The 27,267-nt window shown below is 41.8% G+C and overlaps 3 protein-coding genes across 3 annotated transcripts in view; 2 read left to right on the top strand and 1 right to left on the bottom strand.

Moving 5' to 3' along the window:
• Positions 1 to 5,694: 5,694 nt before the first annotated feature.
• Positions 5,695 to 8,875, top strand: LOC111645484 (retinol dehydrogenase 14-like). The gene is made up of 2 exons (XM_023394715.2): positions 5,695 to 6,040; positions 7,741 to 8,875. The coding sequence occupies exons 1-2, from the start codon at positions 5,798 to 5,800 to the stop codon at positions 8,356 to 8,358; spliced, it is 861 nt and encodes a 286-aa protein (XP_023250483.1). The 5' UTR covers positions 5,695 to 5,797; the 3' UTR covers positions 8,359 to 8,875.
• A 10,732-nt stretch (positions 8,876 to 19,607) lies between these two features.
• On the top strand, positions 19,608 to 22,451 carry lamtor3 (late endosomal/lysosomal adaptor, MAPK and MTOR activator 3). The gene is made up of 7 exons (XM_023394703.2): positions 19,608 to 19,747; positions 19,995 to 20,037; positions 20,462 to 20,496; positions 20,608 to 20,666; positions 20,796 to 20,929; positions 21,302 to 21,365; positions 22,090 to 22,451. The coding sequence occupies exons 2-7, from the start codon at positions 20,029 to 20,031 to the stop codon at positions 22,161 to 22,163; spliced, it is 375 nt and encodes a 124-aa protein (XP_023250471.1). The 5' UTR covers positions 19,608 to 19,747; positions 19,995 to 20,028; the 3' UTR covers positions 22,164 to 22,451.
• Positions 22,452 to 23,704: 1,253 nt separating this feature from the next.
• Positions 23,705 to 27,267, bottom strand: part of dapp1 (dual adaptor of phosphotyrosine and 3-phosphoinositides) — a 12,370-nt gene continuing 8,807 nt past the window's right edge. Inside the window, exons 8-9 of the mRNA XM_023394727.2 lie at positions 25,749 to 25,836; positions 23,705 to 24,492 (exon numbers count right to left, since the gene is read on the bottom strand). Coding sequence (XP_023250495.1) covers positions 24,469 to 24,492; positions 25,749 to 25,836 — 112 coding nt within the window. The 3' untranslated portion in view covers positions 23,705 to 24,468. The remainder of the gene's footprint in view (positions 24,493 to 25,748; positions 25,837 to 27,267) is intronic.

Below are 27,267 nucleotides of genomic sequence, written 5' to 3'. Positions count from 1 at the left end.
ACAACAGTGAAATTATTTCACAAACGTTTGCAAACATCCTTCACAGTTTATAAATCCACTTCCTGCTTCAACTTCAACCCACTGAGTTTATATGCCTCAAACAAACTGGTTCAAGTGTCACCCAAACACATGAAAAGTGTTTGTACATGTTCCTACTGGCCACAGAGGCGGGGCAAAACCCTGCTGTCGGGGGCGACCCGGTAGCTCACCTGGTAGAGCGTGTAGCATGTGGCCGAGTCCTTACCACAGTGGCTCTGGCTCGAGTCTTTCCCTCTCTCTCCCTGACTTTCCTGTCTATCTATACTGTTGCTATAGAAATAAACCAGAAACGCCCTCAAAAAGAGAAATCTTCAAAAAAAAAAAAATCCTCCGTCAGGTGAGATGCGATGAATTATGGGTAACGGTGCACACTTTCATGGTGTCGCACTCTGCTGCTCGCACAAAACCAACAGACGTCTCCGTGTGAAGACTGGAAAAAAGAAAAGGTGTCAGCAGTTGGATCTTTGATTCATGTCACAGTCACCACCTGCACAGGTGAAAGAATTCTTCCCTGAAGAGGATCGAAATGATCTTCAATAGAAAACAACTGGACCTGGCCGAACAGAAGTTCACCTGGAGCTGATGTGACTCCTGTGACAGATGTGCGCTGCTGTTACCACTTTATAAGAACTCTATGTATCAGTATTAACTAGACATGTGAGATTCGCTTGAAGCAGTTGTCATGTACATTAGTTTTATTCATAACTGCAGTTATTGTCATTGAAACATGTTTGATGTTTAGTTGATTGATGTTTAATTTGTGATCACCGTTTTCTGTTAAATCGAATTTGAAATAAGTTCAGGTTTTTGTTTGTCTCTTTCTCGACCCATGGGTGCTCAGATGGGCCCAAGTTTATTTACTATTCACACGACGCGGGTGCTGGACAGTAAAATGAACTGTGTCAGTCTGAAACTAGTAAAGAGGCTTGTGTTTCATGTGAGTTAGAGCCCTCAGTTTTTTGGGACAGTCGTGGGAGAACAGCCTGTGTTCTCTACACCAGAGTCCGGTCAGAACTCATCATGAGTTCTCTGCAGTTACAGAGTCTCTCTTTAACAAATGAAGGAGATTGAAATTCAAACAAAAGAAAAGACAAAGAGGGAATTACACAAAGTAGACAGAAAAGTCAGAAACATCCTAATCAGCACTAACAAACAAACAAACTCTGATTGTCTTCAAACAGTTCACATAAAATCCAGCGCCTCCACAAACACTCTTCCTCCCTCTAACTCCTCATCATACAGTGGGCTCTCAGGTTTCTGGGGCCTCTTCCTACTGCATGGTAATCACAGCAGGGTCAGCTGAGGTCAGGCCTGTCAGCGTGGCTCCCAGGAGAAGCTCTGAGGGCCAAGAATCCAAAGTATTTCTGAGTCCTACTGGGGCTGAGTCTGAGACCAATTTGAGAGGGACTGTAGCACAGGAAACTAATCAGCTAAATGCATGGAGGTGGAATTAGTTTGGTTTTAACCGCTTCACATCGAGAGGGTTATTATTTAAGAACAGCATACCTCTCTGTTGTCTCATGTGAGCGCATGAACACAAACATGGTGTATGTGCTGCAGTGTTGGAGGGTGATACTGCCTGCACATGGACTACGCATGTAAACCATTATATACGTGGTGAACCGGTGGTGCTTTAGAGAAGGTCGTCAGTTGGGAGAACAACAACACAACTGTCAATACCTTCACTCTACAATCGCTGTGCCTCTGATCAGGTCTACAGAAAGCATTTTGTGGCTCTGCGCCCCCCCATCGTCTGAAGTCCTAGCACCGGATGTTGGTAGATGATTTGACTATTATCTCTGACACGCTGACACGACCGTCTAAGTCAGCGGTTCCCAACCTTTTCCAACTCAAGGTCCGCTTGAAAATCTCAAAAATGTTGGCCGCCCACATCTGACCTCCGAACATTATAGAGGCCAAATAATTTGTTCCTCAGAGCACTTTTCACTTTAATGATAATGATGGAACATTCGGGACTGAACTGACAGCTGGGAAACATGTAGGAAGCTACATTTCTATCACTTGTCGCCATCTGTGTCTTGATTTTTTCCTTTTAATTCTTCCTGTTGGTAACCAGCTATCCATTTTGATCCTGCAGTTTTTGCCATGGACGTCAACTGTTAGTGCAACTGTAGCTTATGATGAAATCTACTGTATGATATATGGTTTTATGTCTATATTTATTTTATTACTTTTTATATGATGTGTATTGGTTGTGACTTCTGTTGCAAATCAAATTGCCCCTCACGGACAATAAAGACTTTCTAATCTAATCTAATCTATATGTGTATATATATATATATATATATGTATGCCTACATACGTATATACATATTTACATTTCTTTTAAAAACTGTACCATTTTACAACCCACCTGCAATGCCTTCCTTGGTCCATATGTTGGGAAGCACTGGTCTAAGTCATCTAATGATGACTGTGAAGACTGTTGTTGTTGTGCTGTTGCTATAGTAACATGGTTCTGTGGAACGTGATAACTGCTATTGCCATTTCTGTCATTATGCTATGTAAATATAAGACAAGTGATGTTAAACACATGATTATTGATTCATTTTCATTCAGATTCATGGTGTGACTTGTAGCCGGGGCCCGGGGCAGTCACCTGGATCTCACTGTTCGCGGCTGTGTCAGCGCCCTGGGAGCACTCAGCTCTGAGTGTTGAGCTCCACAGTTCAGACAGCCCCGCACCTATGTTTTCACCTCCACATCGAGCTCCGACCTCCATTCATCACAGCTGAGTGCTGGCCTGAGCTGGTGACACACTGGGACTGCAGCTGTCGTCTAGATCGTACATTATGTCAGTTAAAGCTGTTTCTTATGAGCTGGATGACAGATAGTCCTTTAATTGTCTTGTTATTTTTCTCTCCTCATGTGAGAAAACATGAGCCTGTACATGGGAACGTGGACTGTTGCTGTGTTTGGATAGAACAATGTGAACGTCTCGCAGAGCGTGTGTGAGCACTGTTAATGTGGTGATATACAGGAAGCTGACAGCACGGTGACGTGGATCCAGGTCATGTAACATAGAAGGCTTCATGATAAATAAACAGCTTCATCGGTGTGTGGCACTGAGTCTCTCAGGACCGTTGTGCTGTGAGCTCTGACACAGGCAGAAGGTCAGAGGTCAGCACCACCTCAGTTTATCATCAGGATGTTTCAGTGTAATGCAGCAGAGCCTAATCCTTTCTAATCTATAATCTATAGTCCACTGGTGACCTGACATTACCTGAGTTATGATCTGCTGAAACGATGAAACCGTGAATCTGATCTTTCATCAATGAAAACTGCTGAATATCTCCTGTCACCAGCTCTCTCTTCTCTCTGTCCTGTTTTATAGACCTGTCACAGGTGTAACTAATGACCATAATGATGTTCCACTCAAGTGTCCCAGGGAGCCATGACAGAAGCTGTGTCCCAAATGGGGCTTCATTTGAAGGCCGAATGTGTCACAGCGGCGAATTAGACCATCCTGTTTCAATGGATCCTTCAAATGTGGCCGAGAAACGTGTCCTGCAACCTATCCCAAGATTCATTGCGTGCCGGTAATGAAAGCAATCAAAACTGACAGAGAACTCGAGGATTACACTTTTGAATGTAAGTACTTGGTTCAGCTCAGATCAACAGCACAACTGTTAAAACCAAGGGCCTTAAAACCTCAAGTTTTGTGTGCGAAGTATGTGACCCCTGAATTGGGACACAGTTAGTGACAGTGAGCAGTATAAATAAGACCAGGACCAGGACCCTGATCCTGAAGCAGCTAAGTGGAATAAGACCAGGTCAGACCTGATTCAGACCTGATCGGAGATCAGTTACTGCTAAATACACCTGTGTTTACATGTTAAAATGGACACCACCTAACTTTACTTCATCATGGCATTCACACACATTCCCTCCTGCTTCCAGTCTTTGTGCTAAGCTAGGCTAACCATAGATCTGACATGGACAGTATTGATCATCAGACTGTGGGTCATCTGTAATTTACAAACAGTTGGACTATTTTCTCTTTTATCCTGTCTCGTCTGTGATAGATATAGATATGATATAGATGTGATTATGTTTTATGACAGTTTGTATGAGGGTGAAGAGGTTTACATTTGTCTCTGAAGGCAGCAGCAGCAGCAGCTACTGGTGTGATGGGAAGCCACAGAGCTGGACCCAGGTTCACTTGTCATTTACAGGCTCAACCTTAACTCCAATGTTTTCCAGATGTTACAGATGTTATTGCCACATTATTGCTGCTGGTGGAGCCCCAGCTGTGAAACGAACCACAGCAGCCCAGCCTCAGTTCTGGTGGTGGAGGTAGTTGTTTCTACTGGCTGCCCGCCACAGACCGTTACAGGCTTCATCTGATGGATCAGTGTCAGGCTCCAGATCTGAGGCTGGATGATAATGGAATTCATTTTCTATAATTTCCATTCATAAAACTATTAGTCAATGACGAAACTTATACAACCAGAGAATATATATAAAGAACAAATAAATATATAATCACTCTCCATCAGCCATTGTTTGCTTTCTCCTCCTTCTTCCTTTTTGTTAACCTCTAAGCTACTAATCCTGTCTATCTGTACAGGGTTGGAATTAGCAGTAAAATGTTTGCAGTAGATGTTTATGTGTACCAGCAGCAGAGACGGATGTATTTGTTGACTTTTTATGTTGTCATATATTTAATAATGATAAAAAAAAGGCTCTGTAATTTCCTAAAACAGCTGGTCCCTGCAGTTTTAAGCATATGTTACTCTAACAGAAGGAAATATTGCATTAGTTGGGGACTATTTTCCGAATGATGTATAATCAAACTACATTTATTGAATTGAATCTGAAGTGTTAATATTAACATTAACATAAATAAGTAATTGTAGAAAATATAACACTGAGCTTCGGCTGTTGCCTGGTAATTCTATCAGCTGCATCAGGCCCATTCAAACAAGCTCCCCCAGATTTACCTTTAGAAACGTTCAAATATAAAATATTATTCATACTGTGGCTTAAATACATGATGGTTATTATTCACTGAGAGATGGGCTTTCATGTTGCCCAGTATGGCTAGCTATGTGGCCCCTCCTGAGACTAGGAAGGGCTCCTGATCTGTAGATGACATCACGAGATGTAAACCTACATTGAGATGGTTTTTAGTTCTTAAAAGCACAAATAAATTCTTATGGATCAACACTTCAAATAAAACACAGGAGAGGAGGAAAATATGGAGCTTTAATCTCCCATTAAAACTTCAGAATGTGTGTACAGACACATAGGGGAAAAGCAAAGGCAATAGGGGAAAAGCGTTTGTTGTTTTTTTGTTTTTTTAATTAAATTTCAATTTTTATTTATTTGTCTTTATATATACTTATTTATTCTTATTTTATTTCCACATTTCTTTTCTTTTTATAGACTTAATCTTTTTTGGCACTACTATGACTCCACAGAAAACTAATGAACTATAAAGGATCATTTTGATGATAAAGTTTACATTTTCTAATTAATTTAAAAAATGAAAAACAAACTCTAACTAATCACAAATCATAATAACGTGGCCGTTAAACAACGGCCGCATAAAGGAAAATAAAACAGCTACTAAAGTCATCTGAATGCTGGAAAGTCTATTTTACGAGCGCACACAAAGGGAACTGTGGTCTGCTGTGAACTCTGGGTAATGAAGTGTTTCTATGTTGTTGTGCACTCATGTATCAGGTTAGCTTTTAACGCTCCGAACTCTAACGGCAGTAGATGAACAGTCACAATGATGAAGGGAAAGACGGTGATAGTGACTGGAGCCAACAGCGGGATCGGGAAGGCCACCGCAGCGGGGATAGTGAAGCTCCAGGGCCGTGTGATCATGGCCTGCCGGGACCTGAGCAGGGCTGAGGAGGCGGCCCGGGAGATCCGAGAGGAGACCGGTGCAGACAGTTCACAGCTGGTCCTCAAACAGCTGGACCTGGCCTCGCTCACATCTGTACACACTTTCTGTCAGGACATAATGAAGGTAGCTGGACGGATTTCTGTCGCTGATCAGAGTTTGTTTCACAGACAAGTCTGCTTAAAATGAACGTCAGACCAAACTTCATTCGGAAATTGTGCATTTCTATAAATATGACTGTGTTATCTCTGAATCCTTCATCCGTTAGAATCCAACAGTATATTTCCTCATTGAAGAAGCTCCACTTTTTAATTCGGCTTAGGTTTGATTTCACAAATATCACTTATGTAATAACAATTTCAGATTAATCAGCCTGCAGTTCCTGTCTTCACACTTTACACGTTAGATTAAAAGTTATGTATTTTTTTCTTATTTGAGTAAAACAGCTGCTGCTCAAAGGATTATTTAACAGCTGAATTGAATAACATCACTCATCGATTCGCAAAAGCGCATATGAAGCAGTTTTTATTTTTGTTATTAATGTGTCTTCCTTCATTTATCAAGACAGGAACATTTTTTAATGGAGTTCTCACAGCTCAGGAGTAACAGTAAAATTTGTGGATGTGCAAACACTAATAGATTCACTGTGCCATTTCATTTATTCACTATTTCTATTATATTTAGCGGTAGCAGTCATTAATAATAATAATACTAGCAGCTTTCAGTGCTTTTGTAGTTTGTACCTGAATCTCCACCATAACTGTAGTCCAGACAGTATTTAGAATTAATGTCACTAAATAAAACAGTGATGCGGATGAGCATGTTTTTACCTTAAACCAGGTGGCCAACAAGGGCAAACTTGCTGCAACAGCCCAAAACACTTGCATTAGGAGAAATGAGCTGCAGGTTCGAAAAAAAAACATGCGTAAATACAAAACAAATACAACAACAGAAACTTCCTGCAGGAATTCAAAACAAAAACATGAACAGCAAACACGCTGCAAACACGGAAACGATGTAAAAACAAACAAACATAAACCTCCAAAACAAATGCAACAGAAAAAACGCTGCATATCCAGACAACACAAGGGAAGAGCGCCAGGCCTCTTGGGGGGAGCGCTCAGTGGAACACCTCTAGACTGTATATAAGCTAACGCTAACACTTGCTACGGTATCTGTTGCTCTTTTATAATATTGTAAAAACTACAGTCAAATGTAAAAAAACAACAACACAGACCTTTCATCGCCTCTTTATGACACCTCCTCTTTCTTCCCTCATACTCTCTCCTCAAAGGTCAAAGGTCAGGTTGTAGGTCTGGCCCGTCTCATGGGTCAAAGCTCAAGATTATGTTCAAGGTTCCTCCTCTTAGCACTTATATAACTAATTGCTAAGAGGAACACCTTTATAAGCGCTAAGAGGAACATATGTTGTTATATAATTGTTATATAAATGATATGGTACAGAATCTGGACGCCACTGACTGAAACCCTGTCCTCCTGTAGCCACACGCAACACGACTAGATGCTACTGATTGTTATATAGATGATATGTCTGTTGTTTTGTTTTATTTTAAAAAGGTATCAAGTCTCCTTGATAACATGAGAAGCTCTATGGTTACTGACTGGCCTTGTGTCATTTTATTTTAATGTGACATGAATAATTAGTAGGATACCTGTAATTATTAAAGCATCATGTAGACTACACAGTGTAGCTTTAGTATATGATACAGACTCACACTGTTTGTCCTCTAGTGCAGGTTTTACACTGACTGTGCGTTCACAAAGTAAGCCTTTTGTCTGTAGCTGAGTGTCTCTGTGCTGAACAGGAGGAGCCTCGGTTGGATGTTCTGATCAACAACGCTGGGATCTACCAGTGTCCCTACAGCAGGACAGAGGACGGCTTCGAGATGCAGTTTGGGGTCAACCACCTGGGCCACTTCCTGCTCACCCACCTGCTGCTGGACCTCCTGAAGCGATCCGCTCCCAGCCGCGTGGTGGTGGTCTCCTCCAAACTCTATAAGCACGGACACATTAACTTCGAGGACCTGAATAGCGAGCACGCCTACGACAAGGCGTTCGCCTACAGCCGCAGCAAACTGGCCAACCTGCTGTTCACCTGCGAGCTGGCCCAGCGGCTGGAGGGCAGCGGGGTGACGGTGAACGCTCTGACTCCAGGCATAGTGAGGACTAACCTGGGGAGGCACGTTCACGTCCCAGTGTTAGCTAAGCCCCTGTTCAGCCTGCTCTCCCGGGGCCTGTTCAAGAGCCCGGAGGAAGGAGCTCGGACCTCCGTGTATCTGGCCTGCAGCCCAGAGGCGGACGCCGTGCAGGGACAGTGCTTCGCTGAGTGTAAGCCTCAGGTCCTGCTGGACAAGGCCACAGACCGGGACGTGGCCAGTAAACTGTGGGACATCAGTGAAGTCATGGTGGGCATCACCATGTGACCATCAAACAGTATATCCTCAGGGTTATCATGACAGAGACACGTCCATCATCTGAAATCATAAAAATCATAAATATTCAGTTCCCGCTCTGGTCAGAAGAAGAATGATTCTTTCTCCTCCATCAAGGTCAGATCACAGGCTGTAACTTCAGTGGTGGTTTACTAGAGTCACACACTGGTCTGGTTGCCATGGTATCACCTGACAACAGTTGTCATGGCTGCAGGTCAAAGCAGGGAGCTGACTGACACTCTTCATCTTTACCTGATGATCAGCAGTTTGTTCTAATATAGAATAAATCCAGATTCTGAACCAGTGATTGGATCCTGTATGACCACAGTGCCTCCTCCCGAAGCTGAAAAGTTTGTGTCAATTCAAATTTGAGAATTTTTGTATTTTATTTTTGTGTTTTGATTTTGATCAACTTGATTGAAGAGTTTTCTGTGTCATTGCTTCATTTCAGTGCAGCAGTGTGTCGATCAGTGTAAGAGACAGACTGAAATAAAGTCATTGCACCGACTGATTTTTCTATGCTGAATAAAAAACATATTTATTTATTTATATTGTTCATACAGTTCATACACAGAGGTCATTCTGCTTTACATACAGTTGATAAAAGACAAAGAAACGTGTTCACATTGAGTTTTTACTCCTCTGCACCGGTGGCCGTCAGAGCTGGAGGCATATTGTTTTCAGGTTGTCTGTCCCATTCTTGTGGACGTGATATCTCAGTAACATCCTGACGCAAGTTCTTCAGATTTTGCACAAACATTCACTAGGACTAAAGGACGAACTGATCGCATTTTGGTGGTCGAAGGAGTCAGAGTTCAAGGTCACGATGCGACACAATATCTCAGTAACATATTGAGGGAATTTCATCAAATTTAGCACTAATGTTCACATGGACTCAAGGATGAACTGATTTGATTTTAGTGGATAAAGTTAAGCTATAAACCAACTACACCACGGTCACATGACTTCACCGTCACCACCACTAAACTTCAACTAATTTGATTGAGCTCTTATCTTTTCTATAAAAGCCTTTCCTCTGACACGGTTAGAACCAGTTTGTTTAAACCCAGCGAGGCTGTGAAGGTGGACTGGTGAGTAGATCTGATTTCATGTTCAACGTGATGACGTTTAACTTCTTTTAAGGGACGTAAAAGCTTAAAGAATTCACCACTGGGATATTTACTGACATATTTTATGTCGTAGAATAAAACATGAGCTTGTGTTAACCACAGACCTTATTTCAGTCATCTAACTAAAACACATTCAGCAAACCCAGACACTTTGGGATGAGGGAACAGGAAGTGATAAAATACCACTAAATTCCAGGTTCAAGGACTCATTCCTGCAGAACTCTAATACAGACCACAAAACAAAACAAATCACAGATTGTTGTTTTTTTTAAATGAATCATGGGACTGCTGCTGATTAGCTTTCAGTTACCTCAGATGTTAACTTGACGGGGTCCTCTGTTGGTGGCCCCTCCACAGAAGCCTCCTCTTGCTCCCTCTCGTCATTTACAGTAAAATGATCACATGTAGCACACGTGTTATTTCCTCCGCTGTGTTGTTCTCTGGATGTTGGACTGCAGTCAGCCACTGAACCCCAGAATCAAACCAGCTCTTCAGGGGTTCGTTAGGCCTCAATCAGCCATGCTGGTTGCTCAGAGAGAGGTCATTAGCTGGCGGTGTTTTCTCTCCCAGTCACCCACAAACAGAGCACCTCTCCCTACATGAAGTGGTAGTGAGACCCCCGGGACACATAATGATTTTCCCACCTGTATTCTTCATTAGGACATTTTCTGGATCATTTATAGAGAGCTGGAAACGCAGAGGCAACCTCTTTATCAAATTCATCTCACACTAAATGCTCCTGGGGCATTTTAATGGCAGCTCCATGCTATTTATTTTACAAATAACTCCAATTAGAGCAATTACAGAGTTTAATGTCCTTAATCTGCGCAGTAATACTGATACTGCCGAGCTAATGTAGAAGTGAGGCCCTCACTCAGGCTGCTTCACTTCAACACATGATGGTTCAATTAAAACAGCATCAGTCTGTCGTTTCCTCGGCTTCTGTTGGACTCTGCTCACAGAGCTCAGGCCTTCTAATAAACTCCCACAGTGCACTGCTCCCACTGTACAAGACCAACTGTCCTGACGGTGTCACTCCATTCTGGTCTAGACTGAAATGTTAGAACTACCTTTGGATGCGTGGTCATGAAGTTTGGATCAGACGTTCATGTTCCCCACAGGATTAACTGTGATAACTGTGCTGATCATTTGTTGTGAGCTTCAGGAGCTACATCTGAATCTTAATTTCTCCAACGCTGGTTTATGATCAAATACCTGCAAAGAAACTGGTGATCAAGGTGGTGGGATTTCCTCTTCTTTTATGCCTTGTCCCTGTTTGTTCACGGGGACAAAGGTGTCACTGACACTGAAAACAGGAGGGGACTGCATGCTAACTAGCGATATAACATGCAAACCAGCATTCTGGACAAACTTGTTAGCTGTCTAACACAGGGAGCACTCATTTATTGTGTAGCAGCCCATCTGGAAAAGTCCCAGGTCTCCCAGTGGCCACTCTGTCACTGTTAAACTATTTGCTGCTATTAGAAGGAGTCTAAATTCAGCTTCATTATTTTTCATGAACTAATTGCTCAAAATACCAAAGACCCTGGTTCAAAACTGTAAAGCTGATGAGTTCAAATTATTTCTATGACATGAACCTGATCAGAACCTCACTCCAGTCCCAGACAGTTCTCTGTGCTACACCTGAACCATCTCCTAAGCTAAGGCCTAACCACAACTGCAAAGGAGGGAAACACTCTCAGAAGTCATGCAGCTCCACAGCCTGCTGCTGCTGCTGCTGCTGCTGCTGCTGCTGCTGCTGCTGCTGCTGCTAATGACATGAGCTGAAGGAACCTGACATCACAGCTGATGTGAGACATGATGGTGCGACCGAGGCCACAGCACTCTGCAGCAGGACAATTACGGAGGGTGATGGAGATCTTAAAGGAATGTGCAGAAAGGTTTTGGTTGAACATATCAAGATGTCAGATAGTTTCACACTGTAACTCTCAGACAGAGCTGCAGCCCTGAGAGAGAGTACAGACCTCAGAGCAGCAGTGGTTCAGATGGAAGGAGCTGCGGCTGAGAAACATGACAGTAAATAATGTCTGAGGAACAGTCAGGATATCTACAGCCTCTCTTCACCAGGGTTTACAAACAAGATATGACAGATATCGATGCTTTTAAAAGTCTGGTGTGTTTCAGCCCTAAGAAACCGCATATATTTTACATTAGTAGCGATTTTCTAAAGTATAACATGATTTATATAATGTCACCATGTTTGTTTCATATATCCAGGAAACAATGTTTACTCAGTACACCTCAGTATGATGAAATCCAACTATAAGATTAATGTGAAACTTACAGTGAGGTCATTAACTACAGTTATCCTCATGTCTGTTTTTCTTGTTGACATCACTACAATATACAGTGAATATTTGTACACACAGTTACTATGTTAACTTACAGGACACAACAACAGCACAGCGTACTCTGGATAATGTTTAACATTGGTCTAAATGATGTTGTTTTGCAGTAAATTTCCTACAACATTCACCAGCTCTGGTTTGGTCCTTTAACTGTAAGCAGCATTGTGAAGACCATGTGGTTTGTGCTGAAAGCTCGCTCCTCATCAGGTCTACTGTTCATTCAGTCTGTCCATATACACTCCTTCTGTGAGTTTGTGTTGTTGTGTTAGGGAATGATGAATGGATGAAGCTCAGAGAGGAGCGGTAATCAAATATTGATATAATAATATATTTAATAATATATCATAATAATCAGAAATATTAACACACTGTGAACAGCTGTTGCACTGCCTCCGGTGGTGACAGTGAGTGACAGGACTTGGATCATGCTCCTGCCTCACAGTCTGTATTAGATCTTCACATTTGGTTTAAAGCTCAGCTCTGCTGTTGTTCTGCAGCAGGGTTAGGGCTAGGGTTAGATTCAAGACTTAAAACTTTATTAACACCTCAGTGGAGCTGTCTGCAGTTTGGTTGTCAGGACGTCAGTGCACTGCTGACATGTGAGAGGTGCAAACAGGAATAACCACAAACTATTCTAACTGCAAAATATATAAAAGGGTGAAATAAATACATAAATAAAAGCAGTGTTACCACAGGATGTTATCAGCATTATGACGAAACTCCAGGCTATAGTTTATTTTTATTTCCCACATTCATGCCTGGATCTTGTATTACAACCTCAGACACCCCTAATTTGGACCATACCACATTAGCTAATCATGTAGTCTGCATGCCTCCTTTGTGTTGTACAAGCAAATTACATAAGAGTAATAGCAGTAGCTAACTATATAGCTATATAACTATATACACCCTTTCATTTCCATTGTTAGCTTGACATCTCATTACCAATATAAAATGGTCTAATGTTAGCAAACACTGGTGTTCATTCATGAGCAGTGAGACAATGGAGGATTAGTTGTTGTAGAGATATGTTTTAGGATCAATAAGTAGTTTATTATTTCATGTTAATGGTCTTTGTGTGTCTGTGGAGGTTTAGTTAGTCTTTTACCTTTTTGATATTAACTTCTATAATATTAACTTCTATAATCTTTGTTTTCACTCAGGGACTCAGAAGTTTTACCGGAGAGAAGTGGACTGTGGTCTCCTGGTCTGATCCCCAGTTAATTTGGGTAAGTAACAGAGAAGAACCTGCTCTGTGTGTGGATGAGTTGTAGCACTATCAGGTCTTGGCTCCTGTCTTCTTTACTTTCAGCAGGACTTCTTTATCTTTCACCTTGTTTCCTAACAGCAGCTGGAGCAGCACCAGGCCTACACCAGGCTTAAGGAAAACAGCTGACTGTTTAGTTTGGCTCAGTTCATCCAAATGTGTTCAGTGCTGCTGTGGCCTCAGACCACGACGCTGAACTCCTCAACTCTCCCAAAATACACAACCGATTATTGTCTGCTGGTTTTTATTGTATGATAATTAGAAAGGCAGTGATTGGTCACTGATAATGTAGATGTCTGGATTTACACACAGAGACGTGGTTTGTTTTCACTTAAACAGACGATGTAGGCTAGTCTATGGGTATTCTGTAAGCTTTATTAGTTAAAGGTCTGTTTGAGTTAGTGTAGGTGTGTGACTATAGTCTAATATTATTTTTTAAAAAGCATTAAGACCCCAGTTCCATATGTAACACATACACATGAGATTGATATCCATCTTCTCATCTCACTCTCAGTATTTCCTCAAAATGCTGAGCTATTCCTTTAATAAACAGTGTCATGGTCTGCTCTGAGGGGATATTGATTTCCTGTTTTACTTTGAAATTACTTCCCTTGAGTGTCTCATGGTTGCTACTCCTCACTTCTTATCTCTGTCCAGTTTCCCCTCTATTGTGATTATCTGACCCATTCTAAGGCCATACACCTGTGTCTTGTTACCTGCTCCCCTTGTTATTTAGTCTCTATTCTCCCAGTCGTCTTTGTCAATTTGTCTGTTGTCTGTTTGTCTGCCAGCTCCAGTTTTTGTTCCTGAGTTTCTTACTTCTGATTTGAAAGATGTTTTTTCATCATCGAATTACCTTTTTGTTCTGTGTTTGCGTCCAACAATCTTCACACGTAAAAAAGAGTCAAACCTCTAAACCTCAGAACGTGCCCTGCTGGACCTCAGCCATGTTTATATTCCTACAGAGGAGCAGTGTGAAGGTGTTGTGTGATATAACAGTCTGTGTGTTTATGATGTAGCTGATGTTGTGAGCTAGAATCATAAACCAACCACAACAGACACCAGTCTGGAGCAGATTCTCCACACCTCCATCACCACCAGGTATAAAAACGTGTCTCCAGAGACTCTTTCACTGTGATTTATATAGTGTGTGGAGCTGTTGAACTGTATTGAACTATACAGAAGGGTGTTTTTGTTATTCAGTCTTTCATCATTGATAAACAAAATAATCAATAATCTAAATAATAGAAACAATTGTCTGTCCACAGTATCTGTAGGATCTAAAGTCCCTGCTAGTCCTCACATAAATACAGAGGACCTCAGTGTTAGATAAAGTGTAAACCCTGTATTATCAGCCATCAGCTGGTCTATAAACATCAGTGTTTGTCTGTTGCATGACTTCAGTCCATAAACCCTCTGGACTCTGAAAATGAACGAACCTAACCTAACCTGCAGTAGACTGGGTGTCATGAGGGGAGCTCTGGTTGGCGATGGCTCACAGTCAGCCTGAACTCTGCTGAATGAACGGTGAGCAGCAGTGAGTCCCTGAGAGCACAGAGCCATAAATCATCTGGAAGAGTTTAAAGTAACAGCAGAGCCTCACGGGGCCCAGGAAGAGCCTGTCTTCAGAGGACTGCTCAGCCAGAGGATCTGTTTGCTTTAACCAGTCCAGTCAGAAGACAGGCTGGACCAGTCCCACTGTGGGTCTGTCCTTCCCCTCCCCTCCCCCTCTGTCAAACAAACATATATCCTTTCTGTACAGTAACTAAGATATAACATGCAAAGGTTTGGGTAAACTCCATATCAGCCAATACGTGACGTGATGGTGGGAATGGGAAATAACTTGGATGGTGCCACTTTAAGGAGCAGGAGAAGAAGGAGTTGACCATGTGGAGGCAGCGACATAACAGCGAGTGGGGTGGGGCGGTAGCGTTGGGCCCACGTCTTATCTACTGGAATACATGTGGCACACACTCTGCGCACCCCAGATGACAAGCACACAGCAAACGCAGGTTTAGGGAATTTTCATAGGGTCTAATGAGGCCTGCTCCTGATTGGCTGTTCCAGCCATCAGTCCTAGAGTAACAGTCTTAGAGGAAATCTTACCTGTGTCCTCTTCACATAAACCAGTGTCTGAAATCTGCAAAGCATCATCTGGAGAAGCAGATGTTCAAACTGAGCTCTTTGGCCACAAACGCCAAAAATAGGAGCAGCTGCAGCACACTGTGTGGGCATTTCTGTTTATACTTTATACTATTTATCTGGTAAAAAACAAACAAACAAACAACAAAACAATAAAATAACTTTGACATAACACACTTACATAAAATACATTTACATACAAGAAAATACATAGACTACCTAATCTGTATGACTGACAACTGATGACATTTTGATGTTTTTGACCATAACTCACACATTCATTAACTAATTATGACACAATTTAACTTTATTTATTTTAAATTATGAGGATAAAAGGAGGTGATGACATTTTATTTCCAAAAAGTCAAAGGTCAACTTCACTGTGACATCATAATGTTCTGCAAAACAACTTCTGGCCATCATTCAATGCAGTGAGAGACTGCGACTATATTTCCTGTAACTTGCCTGATTGGTGGAGGAAACAACCAGGAGGCGGAGATTGTAGTTTTATGCGTAATCATTTAACTTTTCACTTTTCTATTTCACATGAGTCTCACAAGAGTCTCTGTTCGGCCAAAATGAAGGATTAAGCGATAAAACAACACTGTTACCATACAGCAGTGTTAGTAAATGAGTAAATGTCACTCTGCTGTCACCGCCTCCACCGTCTCTGTGCTGCCTCCACAGCACAGAGATCATGGCCTCAGACCTTGTCAGCACCTGAGGGACTGGATCCACCTGACTGACTGGACCAGTACCTTAGAAGTTAGCTGTTGTTAATATCACTTTGCTCTTTGTTGACATCCAGCCCTCCCGCCTGCCCCCCCTCCCTCTTAAAGCAGCTAGTCTGCAGAGTATCACTGACTGTGCAGGTGTCAGACTCTGCTCAGACCCTCATACATCATGGAGATGGTGTGAGGAATGAGTTCCTTTTATTCCTCTGAACGCAGAGCAGCTCTGTGGACTGTGTTCACACACTGACTGTTCTGCTTTTATATACTTAAAGCTTAGAGCATCATAATAATAGAACTTATACAGTAAAGTTTCGGCAACAAGTACAATGAAACAACCAAGTGTGTTGGTAACATAGAAGAGGAGAACTGGAACCATAAACAACTTCCTGTCAGATTTACGTTCCCTCATGTCAAATCACTGCTGAACATGAGAGTGATCCGTTCTCACTCAGACAGAGAGAAGTTCACATTTTAAACTGACGCTGTGGTGCCCTCTACTGTAGTGACTGAAAATGACACCACTGTCATTTAATGAACTCATCACTGTATTTATGAGATACCCCCATCTACAGATACCTGTGTGGTGTCTCAAGTGAACACTGGGGTGCTTATTAATGATCCATTCTGGAATGTAAAGATCAAAATCCAGCCTGTTTTTCAGCAGTCTCCCAGTGCAACAAACAAACCTGTTGGAGACAGACTTTAAAACACAGAACACAGAACTTTCAGATAACATTCACAGAGTCCAGTTAAAATGTCTCAAAACAACTAGACCTATGTTCTAAAAGTTGTTGAGTTGTGTTCTTACATTAGTATTTCCATCAATTCTCAAACCAGAGAAATCTGTGATTTTAATCATGGTAATGGTATGTGTCATTTGGTCACCTGTCAATGACATTATATCCTCTATGATCATGTGTCAGTGTGTTTGTCTGACAGAAGCTCAACATTGACTTTTATCTAGTGTTAAGCCACATACACTTTTGACACCTTGGTGGTTTTCAGCTCTGTATTTGAATCAGATGAAGGATTTTAGTCGTCGGACGTCTGGATCTGAAGTTATCAGAGAAACAAGCTGAGGAAATGTTAGACAGCTCAGCTCCCAGCTGCTGGAGACGTCCTGTCCTGTGTCACTGAAGAGCGTCGCTGAATCTCTGGTTTTTAAAGTGAAACTGCTTGATTCAGTGTTTCCACTGGTTTTAATCCCCTGGTGTGTTTGTTATGGAGAGGAGGACACCTCTGTGGATAATTCAGCTGCTGGTAAAAACCTGCTGAACGTCTGCTTCATAAGTTATCAGAGAAACAATCAGAACAAAGGTTGGCATCAATCTTAGCTCCAACTCTTCCCTGAGTCTCTGTCCTCCGTACCACTGACACTGAAGGAATCCAAACCAGGAAGAGCTTACGGTAATGATGGTGAAGACAACAACTCCCATGATCCATCTTTTGTTAATGTTCTGATTGAGAAACCCCTAAAGGCAGAAGTTACAGACTGTATGTTTAAGTGCTCAATAGCCAACTACCTGAACCGTTAGTTATTTTGGTTTTACTGTTACTGCTCCTCATGAGTTGTTGGACAGACACATCAGGGAGTACTGGGATATGGTGAAATGGTGGCACATTTTCAATGTGTGCATAAAAAATACACAAAAAATCTTTATTCATCAAAATATTTTCAGACAGAATAAATAACATGCAGACGAATATCCACCATTAGTGTTAAATATAGTGTCATAATAAACTGTAATTATGAAATCAAACCATATAGAGCATATATAAAAATAAAGACCAAACTTTTCCACCAAAAGACCTTTAACCCATCTGACTACTTCACCTGAACAGACACACAGCAGTGAAATAGTGTCAAACATTCTCCCTTTAAACTGACACCTTCCAATATAGTTTCAGTATGTAGGCTGAATCTGAATATGAAGTTACATTTTCTGTCAAAAATAAACCACAAATGAATTTATAATGAAAAGAAATCCAACATTCGAGCAGCTTGCTGATGGCCATTGTACAAGGCAAACTCTATGTAGACAGATAGAGCTGGCGAGAGCAGCGACACAGCACACACAGTCGGTGTGCGTGGTAGCTGCGCACAGTGTTGGTCGTGAATTTTTTCCAGACTCTATCAATGAAGCACCAAAAGAAGAGTGCCGGACATCATCATGGCAGTAAGGAGACTTACTGAAATCTGTCCACTCGTGCCTAAACCCTGAAAGAGTTGTCCTGTCTTTTTTTTAGTGAGAGAATAAATCTTAGCCCGACTGAAATCTCCAGTGAACCAGATGAGGAAATGAGGGAGGAAAATGATGTTGCAATCACATTTGTCAGGCCTCACAGTGAACAACCGATCGTGTCATAGTATGAAATTATTTTTCGTGTCAGTTCAATTTTCCCAACATAAAGATAATTTTTACTCTGACGTAATATTCAAGTACAGTTAATGTTCACATAAATTTTAAAACTTTTTCCACACCATGAAAGTTACCTTATCTGCTGTCCCTCTGTTACCACAGAAACAGAGATGCTCCATCTCTCCTCTCTAAGAGGAAGTACTGCTTCTCCAATAAAAGAATTAAAGCTTCAAATTGAGACCTTGGCCTTGGAGAAAAACAACATGCAGAATATTTTACTGCAACATGAACTAAACTCAGTGAAGAAAAGAGGTTGGGGACAGCAACATGTTTCACAACAGACCAACAGAACAGTAAACTGAGAAAAAATAAATATTACTTTTGGCATTGTGGATTTGGACATTGGACTGTTGTAAATTGTAAATTAGTAAAACTAAAACTAAAACTAAAGAATTTAAAACTGAGAGCAGTGCTGTGCTAGGAAACATGGAAGTGTTTGTATTTACTCTGGCAGAGCTTTATACAGATATTATGCACAATGGCCGTGCTTGTGGACAGGTCAGGGGAAAACTTATTGGCCATTTAGTGGCAAGTGAAGGTTGACATACCCTCTTAACAATAACTTTCCTGACACAACACACCACAATTCAGCAATTCTAAATACACCCAGAGTGTTAATTATATTATATTATTATTAGTTTTTCCCTGGGGCGAAAGGGAACCCAGTACAGTGCAAGTGCTTCAGTGAATGTTATAGTCCTGACAATATCTTGCTTATTTAATGTAATGTCTGCTGTTTGTAGATGATGATGATTTTCTCTGAGCTATATCATTTTAATATTTACTGGAATGAAACCATGTCAGAAGTTTAGAGGGGTAAATGACTTGTTATATTAATCATAGTGTAAAATCTTCATCAAGTAACTGAAGCTGTCAAACAAATGTAGTGTAGTAGAAAGTACAATATTTCCCTCTCCTGTAGGAGTGGAAATATAAAGTAGAATAAAATGGAAATTATTTTAGCCACCTGACAAAAAATGTCCCCAACAAAAATAAAACCAAACCAAGGCACTGGTATCAAATATGTATGACTAATGAATAAAACACACTAGAGAAAAATCTCTTCCTAAGGAAAACAAACTATTGGACCACAGTCCTGTGCCATCCAACCGTAGCCTCCAGCACCTGATTACTACATAGAACGGTTCTCTCTAACCGTACTGAGCATGCGCGTGACGCGATGCGCCAACGCTGCGCAGCACGGACTTCCCTGAACACTTCTTCAGGAGCCGGAAACAAAACAAGTTGTCATGTGATTTCTGCTTTTGTCTGGTATGTAGCTGTAGGTGGAGAAGTCAAGTAAAAGGATTCAGAGAAGGTAAGTAAAGCTGCTCTTGTTTAATTCTTAAATTTAGAAATGTCACATTAATGTAGCTCGCGAGTTTAACTCAAACTGTCAGTGGTTTAATTAGAAGGAAGTAGCTGAATCTCGCCACTTTTCTTGCTAAGTAGCTAACCTGTTAGCATGCTCTAATCCATTTTAGGGAACCCACGGTTATATTAACAGACAGTTTGAGTCACTCTGTCAATGATGAAATTTAATGAAGCTTGTTTTGTCCCTGCAGCTGCAGAGAGTCTGGGTGACAAACACTGGCCGCCATGGCTGATGTGAGTACGGCCTTAATTCCTCCTGTTAGCCTGTTAGCCTCTGCTCTTCATTCACATCACGTTTTTTAATTTTTACAACAAAACCAAACGCATATATGCATATATATATATATATATTACATATATGTAGTGCCTAAACATTTCAACAATATACAGCTTGAGTACAAAAGTGATTTTATGTAAGCTAGCTTGGATTTTATGTGTGGCACTAACTTCACCAGACTCTGTGTCTAAGTGTTTCATAAGTGACTATGAGCAAGATGGCGTTAGACTGACAGATCTTTTTAATGAGGTTTGGACTAAAGAACACTCCACCAAACTGTAGCTTACTGGAGGTGTCCCTTCGGTGTCTTCGTCAGTCAGGTGGTTGCTGTAGAAGCTAATCTACCTCAGTCATTTTTACCTGATATATTTTTCTTTGTAGGACTTGAAGAGATACCTGTACAAACAGTTGCAAAGGTGAGTATGGCTGAATTTACATTTAATGTTAAAGCTGTGTCACATGTCACAATGAAATAATGTGAATGTTTAGTGCTTCAGCAGTGAAATCTGCTGTCTCCTCTCCCTCAGTGTTGATGGTCTTCATGCTATAGTAGTGACAGACAGGGACGGTGTCCCGGTGATCAAAGGTGAGAAAGCATCTCTGAATCATAATAAACCCTTAAGTCCTGCCTGTTGTAGTTTATATTTACAGTAAAATTTTCTGAGCCTTTCACTCCCAGGCAGTTGTTGTTAATGTTGCTGTTGTGTCACTGCAGTTGCCAATGACAACGCCCCGGTCCACGCTCTGAGACCTGGCTTCTTGTCCACGTTTGCTTTGGCCACAGATCAGGGGAGCAAGCTGGGCCTCTCCAAGAACAAGAGCATCATCTGCTACTACAACACCTACCAGGTCAGACACCTGCTCCACAGTAATGATTCCATGCATCATAGATTTAAATGATGGACCTTTCAGGTCAGTGTCAACCACCTCAAACATGATGTATTATGACTGATGGCACGTTTATTTAGAACTAAAACATACTAAACAGCTTGTTCATTATTCTGATGTCCTGTAAACTTGTTAAAGCTGGATCATAGACTGAAGCCCTCAAATCAGCTGTGAACATGTTCTTAGACTCACATTCAGCTGTAGGATGCTGTCAGCTGGTCACTGACCGACCTCTGCTTGTAATATTTGTAGAAAATCTTACAGTGATCCCCTTTACTATGAGTGCGCCTGGTTTTGGTCCTCACCTGTTTGCTGTGTCTCTGTGTTGAACAGATTGTGCAGTTCAATCGGTTACCACTGGTCATCAGCTTCATCGCCAGTAGCAACGCCAACACAGGTAAAATCTCTTCAGTCACCATTGTCCACTGTAACAGTTAGGGATGCCCGATGGATCGGTCACCAATCATTAATGGTCATTTTTGATAAAAAATATTTGATAGGTAGATCGGCATTAATGCTTCTAGTCACTGATCACCGATCACCTGTGGTTAATACTCTGCTGTCTGTGGCTGAGAGAAGCACTGTGTGCTGTGGCGTGTAGTCCCGCCTCCCACCTTGTTCACTGTGCTGGCTCAGGACACCAAAACAAAACAACATGTCGGCCGTGTGGAACTTTTATAAAGTGTGTGAGACTGATATAACGTACGCCATCTGCAATGTCTGCCAAAGATGATTGGGATTGCACAGTATCTCACTCATAGGTGATGGGTATCAGTATCGGCGGCAAAAAAACGTCATTGCATTGCGTCAAACATTAAAGCACAAAGAGCAGTTCACTTGCTGTCGATTTCAACCCTTTAATATTGCTAAAATATTCTTGTAGGGACACGTCCTGACAGTAGAGGTCTAAACAGGCAGCAGTGTTCATTGCTCACTGAGTGTAAATCTGCCCCCTGTAGCCAAGTTCTGAGGTGTCTGTGTGCAGAACGGATGTGTTGTGCTGGTGATGTCATCAGAGGTCAGGGGTCATCACAGTTCACCCTATATTGATGCTGAGCTGTTTCCACATGTTCATGTGTTGTTGAGTGGTGCAGTGACAGCAGTATACTGTGTGTCTGCAGGGATCATCATGAGTCTGGAGAAGGAGCTGGCTCCACTAATAGAGGAGCTGAGGCAGGTGGTGGAGGTGACATAAGCTCCAACAGACCAGGCTGTCCCCCCCTCTGGACCACATCTGGATCACATCCTGCTCACTGTCTCTCCATCTCTAATGGTGCATTCAAGTCCTGTGGGAAATCCTGTCGGTTCAACATGATGATTGGAAGTATTCACATCTTCAGACCTGTTTACATCATGGTTGAACTTTACTCTGTTGACTTAACTTCCTGCTGTTTTCTATAGACTTCAGGTACTCTCCATCATTTCTCATCTTCACTGCTAAGACTGAGCTCGTCTGAATAAATGTTTAATTTCAGCACCTAAACTGGTCTCCCTTTGTTTTTCATTGTTTTGATTTAAAATACATATTGTTTGTTTTGTGGTCTTCAGGTAAAGGTCGGTTTCTCCACACAGCTCATTTCTTTGTTTGAGGTTTGTCTGCAGCTGTTCTCAATGTGACACTGATCCTGTGTTATAGGTTAAAGCTACATGTGGTTTTATGAGGCTTTTATGAATTCAACTCCTGCTGCCACTTGGAGCTGTTAAAAATAAAGAATAATGACTGACTAATTTCAAGCCAAACACATTAGACACCTCAGCCTGAGGCCAACTCAGGTCTATGTTGCCATGGTATCAACCAGTGATGCCTGCACTGACCCAACAACAAAAGAACAGGAAAATGTGGCTCATGCATGTGGTTTGCTAACATTCTTCTGGAGAGAGCAGCCAATTTTCCGAATCAGAATTTTCTTTTTATTGTTTCACTCTTCAAGTAAAACGTACTTGTAACTCTTCCAGTAGACAAACATTTTTCTGCTGGGGTAAATGGAGTTCAGCAGTTGGATGCCGTTCCTTGTTCTGCCATTCTTTGTATGTTGAAAAAAGTCTTAATTTACCCAGAATTCATTGTACCACTGTCCAGTTTAAGTTTAACTGAACTAATCTGCTTTGTGCTACAGATGACGTCAATGAGAAGTCTGACTATTTTATCTAAGACACTGTCAAGGTTTATCTTTGTGAAACCGGCTCCTGTTCTCAGACTCCTGGACCTCACTGTGTATCCTTCGTCTTCAGTCCTCAGCACCACACTCTCCTGTAGGGTTGACACAGTGACATCATGGAACCATAGAGCTGAGCTTCATCTCATCTAACGCTGACTGTTACAGTATTTAAAAAAAATCCACTCTCTCCTGCCACAGGAGTGAAACAAATGCTGTAGTTATTAAAAGATCAAACTGAACAACAACTATAGTGTCTGATATCTTCTTCCTCTGAGCCATAAGCGCTCCATCGTTGTCTGGGAGACATGTTTCTTCATCACCATGAACACACCCACACCGTCCTGCTGCAGGAAACGCACTACAGCACCAGATATGAATTAATCTGTGACTGAAAATAGTCCCCAACAACTGCACTGTTTCCTCCTGTTTAAGTGGTGTTTGCAGTCAGCTGTTACAGGAAATTACTGAGGCTTCTTTAAAATAAACTACATGTGAATGAGCTGTGTTTAAGACTTGGCTCTTCAGTAAGGGCCTTGGAGACAGGGTCAGGAAGTCAGGGAGTACTACAAACACAGTGTCAGTTTAAGTGTTATATATTTAATCCAGTCCTTTAAATAACTTGACTGTAAAACTTCATGTTAAATATAAAAGGAACAAACATTCTCTGGGAAATAGGGAGCTGCTGACAGGAGACTCTACCAAAAACATCAACTTCAACTCACAGCAGACATCAACAGTGTCAGAAATCAGTCATAATTCAGTCAAACATGAATGATACACATCATTTTATACTTTCCATAGGTCTGTTCAGAAACCAGAGAAAACAGAAGCTCCCCGTACGTCCAGAAGGTGTTAAAGTTCTCTTCAGTTCCACAGTGATCATCCAGTGGTACACAGCAAACAGGAAGTTATAATTCACTAAACTTCAATATGGCTCACGTCGTTTCCCACAGCTTAGCTCACTTCATCCAACATGTTTCCTGTTCATACAGGTGAAGACTTTAACTCTTAATGTAACACTTTCCAGAATAGCTGCTGGTCACCTGCAGGATACTGGACGTAAACACACCTGACAGCAGCTGAGTCATGTGACATCTGACAGCTGTTTGTGAGAGAGGGGTTGTGCCCTAAGGTCTGTGTATCTGATGTGGTTGAACTCAGAGCAGATTAACAGAGTGAAGCTGAGCTGCAGGCTCATCATCCTCATGCTGGAGAACCATCATAAAGCGAACTGGAGTCCCGTCTCTGGTCAGTACACTCAGGAGAATGTGTCAAGTTTACTCTTCACCGATCATCCAGGTGACGCGGCGTCCTTCACGCAGGCGGCCCCGTCTGTCCATCTCATCGACCTTTTCGTATCTGTGACTGGAGACAAACGGAGAGTCACTGCTACTGAAGGGAACTCAGTGAAATCAAGTCAGGTCAAACTTCCTGCTCCCTTCAAATCCCTTCTTTGAGTTGAATAAATGTTGCTCTGAGATTTCCTCAGCGTCTTGCGTTGCTTCACTACACACCAGGTCAGCCGCTGTATTGGACTTCCAGCTATCAGGTGTTGTATCATACCAGAAACCAAGAAGTGGAGACAATCACAGTATTTCAACTTATTCAAGAGACAATTATGAACACAAACAGACTGACAGTAAGAAGAATGAGTGTCATCAACCAAACTGCAGCAGGGAGTCTCGCCAAACCCCTGCTAACATTTTAATTGTGTTTCAGTTGTGTTGTTAAGCATCCAAACTCCAAACGTCTCTTGCCAGAGTTTGATTGATATAAAATACAGACATTCTGGTCATGAGGTCTGGTGACCATAACCCAACGTCTGTTCCTGCGGGTCCCCAGCCAAAAAGAAGAATAATTCATTTTCACTGTAATTCCATCCATAAGTAACACAGTGACAGAACATCTGACTGTTTCAGTCACTTTCTGCAATAAAACACCTAAAAGCAAAAAAGATGGATGTCTGTGGTGTAATTAGCGTCAGCTCAGGGTCCTATATGTGACAAAGTTTGAGAACCACTGCACTAAGCATTACACTGTCAGTTAGCCAATGTTGACTTAAAAAAAAAGAAGAAGAACAAGAAAAAGAACAGTTATAGAGATGTAAAAATGACAAGAATATGATGTGTATGGTGTGAGTGTGTAATATGTGTGTGTGCGTGTTTCAATGTTTATATTAGAGGTAATCATATGTATCTGTGTTTTGTCGTCCTGGGTAGAATGATGTAACGAGAACGGGACAGAACGTGTGTGTATGTATAAATAAGCAAGAGTTAAACTGGTTGTATCAAAGTCACATCCTGTGTTTGAACCAGCTGAGGATGGTGGTGGAAGAAACATGGTGTTTCCAGTAATAAGGAAGTGGGTTAATATTACACAAGTCTATGACATACCTTGTTTAAAGTAAACCCCTCCTTCAGACACAGATGGATTCACTGTTACTGAGTCATGACTTTCCTTCAACCTGCCTCGTCTTCTACTGAACTCGTTTCCCAGAATGCTTTTCAGCAGTCCCCATGACAGTTAGGACCTTGCACATTATCAGCAGTTGTTGATACTGTGATGATACAGAGTGGAGACCCTCAGACCCTCGGAGCTACTGATGACAAAAACAAACTCACCAGTTTCCACCTCAGGATCTTGATCCACTCGTCTGCCTCCACCCCCGTCTTTGTGCAGAGATAAAACGTCCTCTCCGGAAACACCAGGCTGTGGACACACAGATATGGAGTCAGCGGAGGGACAGGAAGGAAGTCACAGTGTGTCATACATGAACATCATGTGTGTTTAGTCGAGAACGAGGACACAGGACCAAACATTTTCTTTGTCGTTTTCCGTTAGACGCTGAAGAGGACCCTGCTCCTGTCTGCTGGTTCTACCTGTTGGTCTCTGTGTGACAACACAATACAGCTGCACTGCACAGCAACTACCTCCGGAACAACATGTGTTTCAGCAGTTCCAGATCTGACCTTTAAGATCAGTGAGTCAGAGGGTGATCGTACAGTTTCATCTGTGAATTCCCAGAAACCTCAGCACAGTTTCATGTCATGATGGTGTGCTTCAGCTAAACTGTGTTTCTCAGGTTTACACACACAGAGGCTCACTGTTGTTAGATTCTGTCCCAGGTTCTGTCATCACGTCTTCATACCGCTCACTCAGAGATCCTCCTCGGCCGACCCGCTCTGGCCTCTGTGGTGCTGTTGTACAGTGAGCAGCAGCAGGACCGTTGGCGGTTTGTCTGAGTCCAAACAGCTTTATGGTAATGAGCTATGATGCAACCAATCAAAACGTAGAAGTGCTCCGCTCTAGACCAGAGAACACAATTGTGTAAATATTTGTTCGCATCAAACGTTATGATAGGTTTCCCCGTCCTTTACGACATGTGCCTGGGACTTAAGATAAGAATAAAAAAACGAGACCTGGACAAACCGGTCTGACGCTGTGAGTGATCCAGGTGAGCTGGTGAAGTGTAGCCTGTAATATATTTGGTGAAAATAGGAGAAGATTGCATGCTAACTAGCGCCATAGCATGCAGAACAGATTGAATCAGACGGTAATGTTAACGTTGCTAACTTATAACCTGCCTGTGGTGAGTTGGTACAAAGATACCAGTTAACTGTCTGTTTGCTTTGTTTTAAACCAAGTTTGTAAGACCAAGACCTCTAACTTCAACAGAGCAGCCAGCATGACTTTTTTCGCTCTCTCTCTCCTTTTTCTCTCTCTCTCTCTCTCTCTTTATATATATATATATATGTGTGTGTGTGTGTGTGTGTGTGTGTATGCAGCTGAATCTTTGATATCTCCATGATGATAAAACAACAACAACAGAAATATACTTTCACACCTCAAAAAATTGTATATAAGGAACTACATATTACCCATGAGTCTCAGGGGCTATAGATTTAGATGGATATAGAAAAAAGGTCCATCAGAGACATAAAATCAGGTTCTAATTGAAAAAATGCAGAGCGCACAAAGCTTAACCTTTGACCTCAGCCTTCGTCCATGACACTGACAACAGGAGAGAACAGACATGATATAGCAGGACTCAGTTCCTGAGAATTATCAGACTCCTGCTGGATGAAAGAAGAGAAAGAGGAAGAGGAGGAGGAGGAGGAGGAGGAGGAGGAGGAGGAGGGG

The sequence above is a fragment of the Seriola lalandi genome, unplaced genomic scaffold (assembly GCF_002814215.2).
Source record: "Seriola lalandi dorsalis isolate HSWRI2012SDOR001 ecotype SW California unplaced genomic scaffold, Sedor1 jcf7180002054953, whole genome shotgun sequence".
NCBI classification, from domain to species: Eukaryota; Metazoa; Chordata; class Actinopteri; order Carangiformes; family Carangidae; genus Seriola; species Seriola lalandi.
The sequence above is the reverse complement of the archived record's forward strand: the minus strand, read 5'-3'. Positions and strand labels throughout refer to the sequence as shown.

Excerpts from the sequence above, each read along its gene's own strand:
- LOC111645484 (XM_023394715.2), top strand. The coding sequence starts at position 5,798 with ATGATGAAGGGAAAGACGGTGATAGTGACTGGAGCCAACAGCGGGATC. Across the intron at positions 6,041-7,740 it reads TCTGTCAGGACATAATGAAG|GAGGAGCCTCGGTTGGATGT; the intron begins GTAGCTGGACGG and ends TGTGCTGAACAG.
- lamtor3 (XM_023394703.2), top strand. Across the intron at positions 20,497-20,607 it reads CTGTACAAACAGTTGCAAAG|TGTTGATGGTCTTCATGCTA; the intron begins GTGAGTATGGCT and ends CCTCTCCCTCAG. Across the intron at positions 21,366-22,089 it reads CAGTAGCAACGCCAACACAG|GGATCATCATGAGTCTGGAG; the intron begins GTAAAATCTCTT and ends GTGTGTCTGCAG.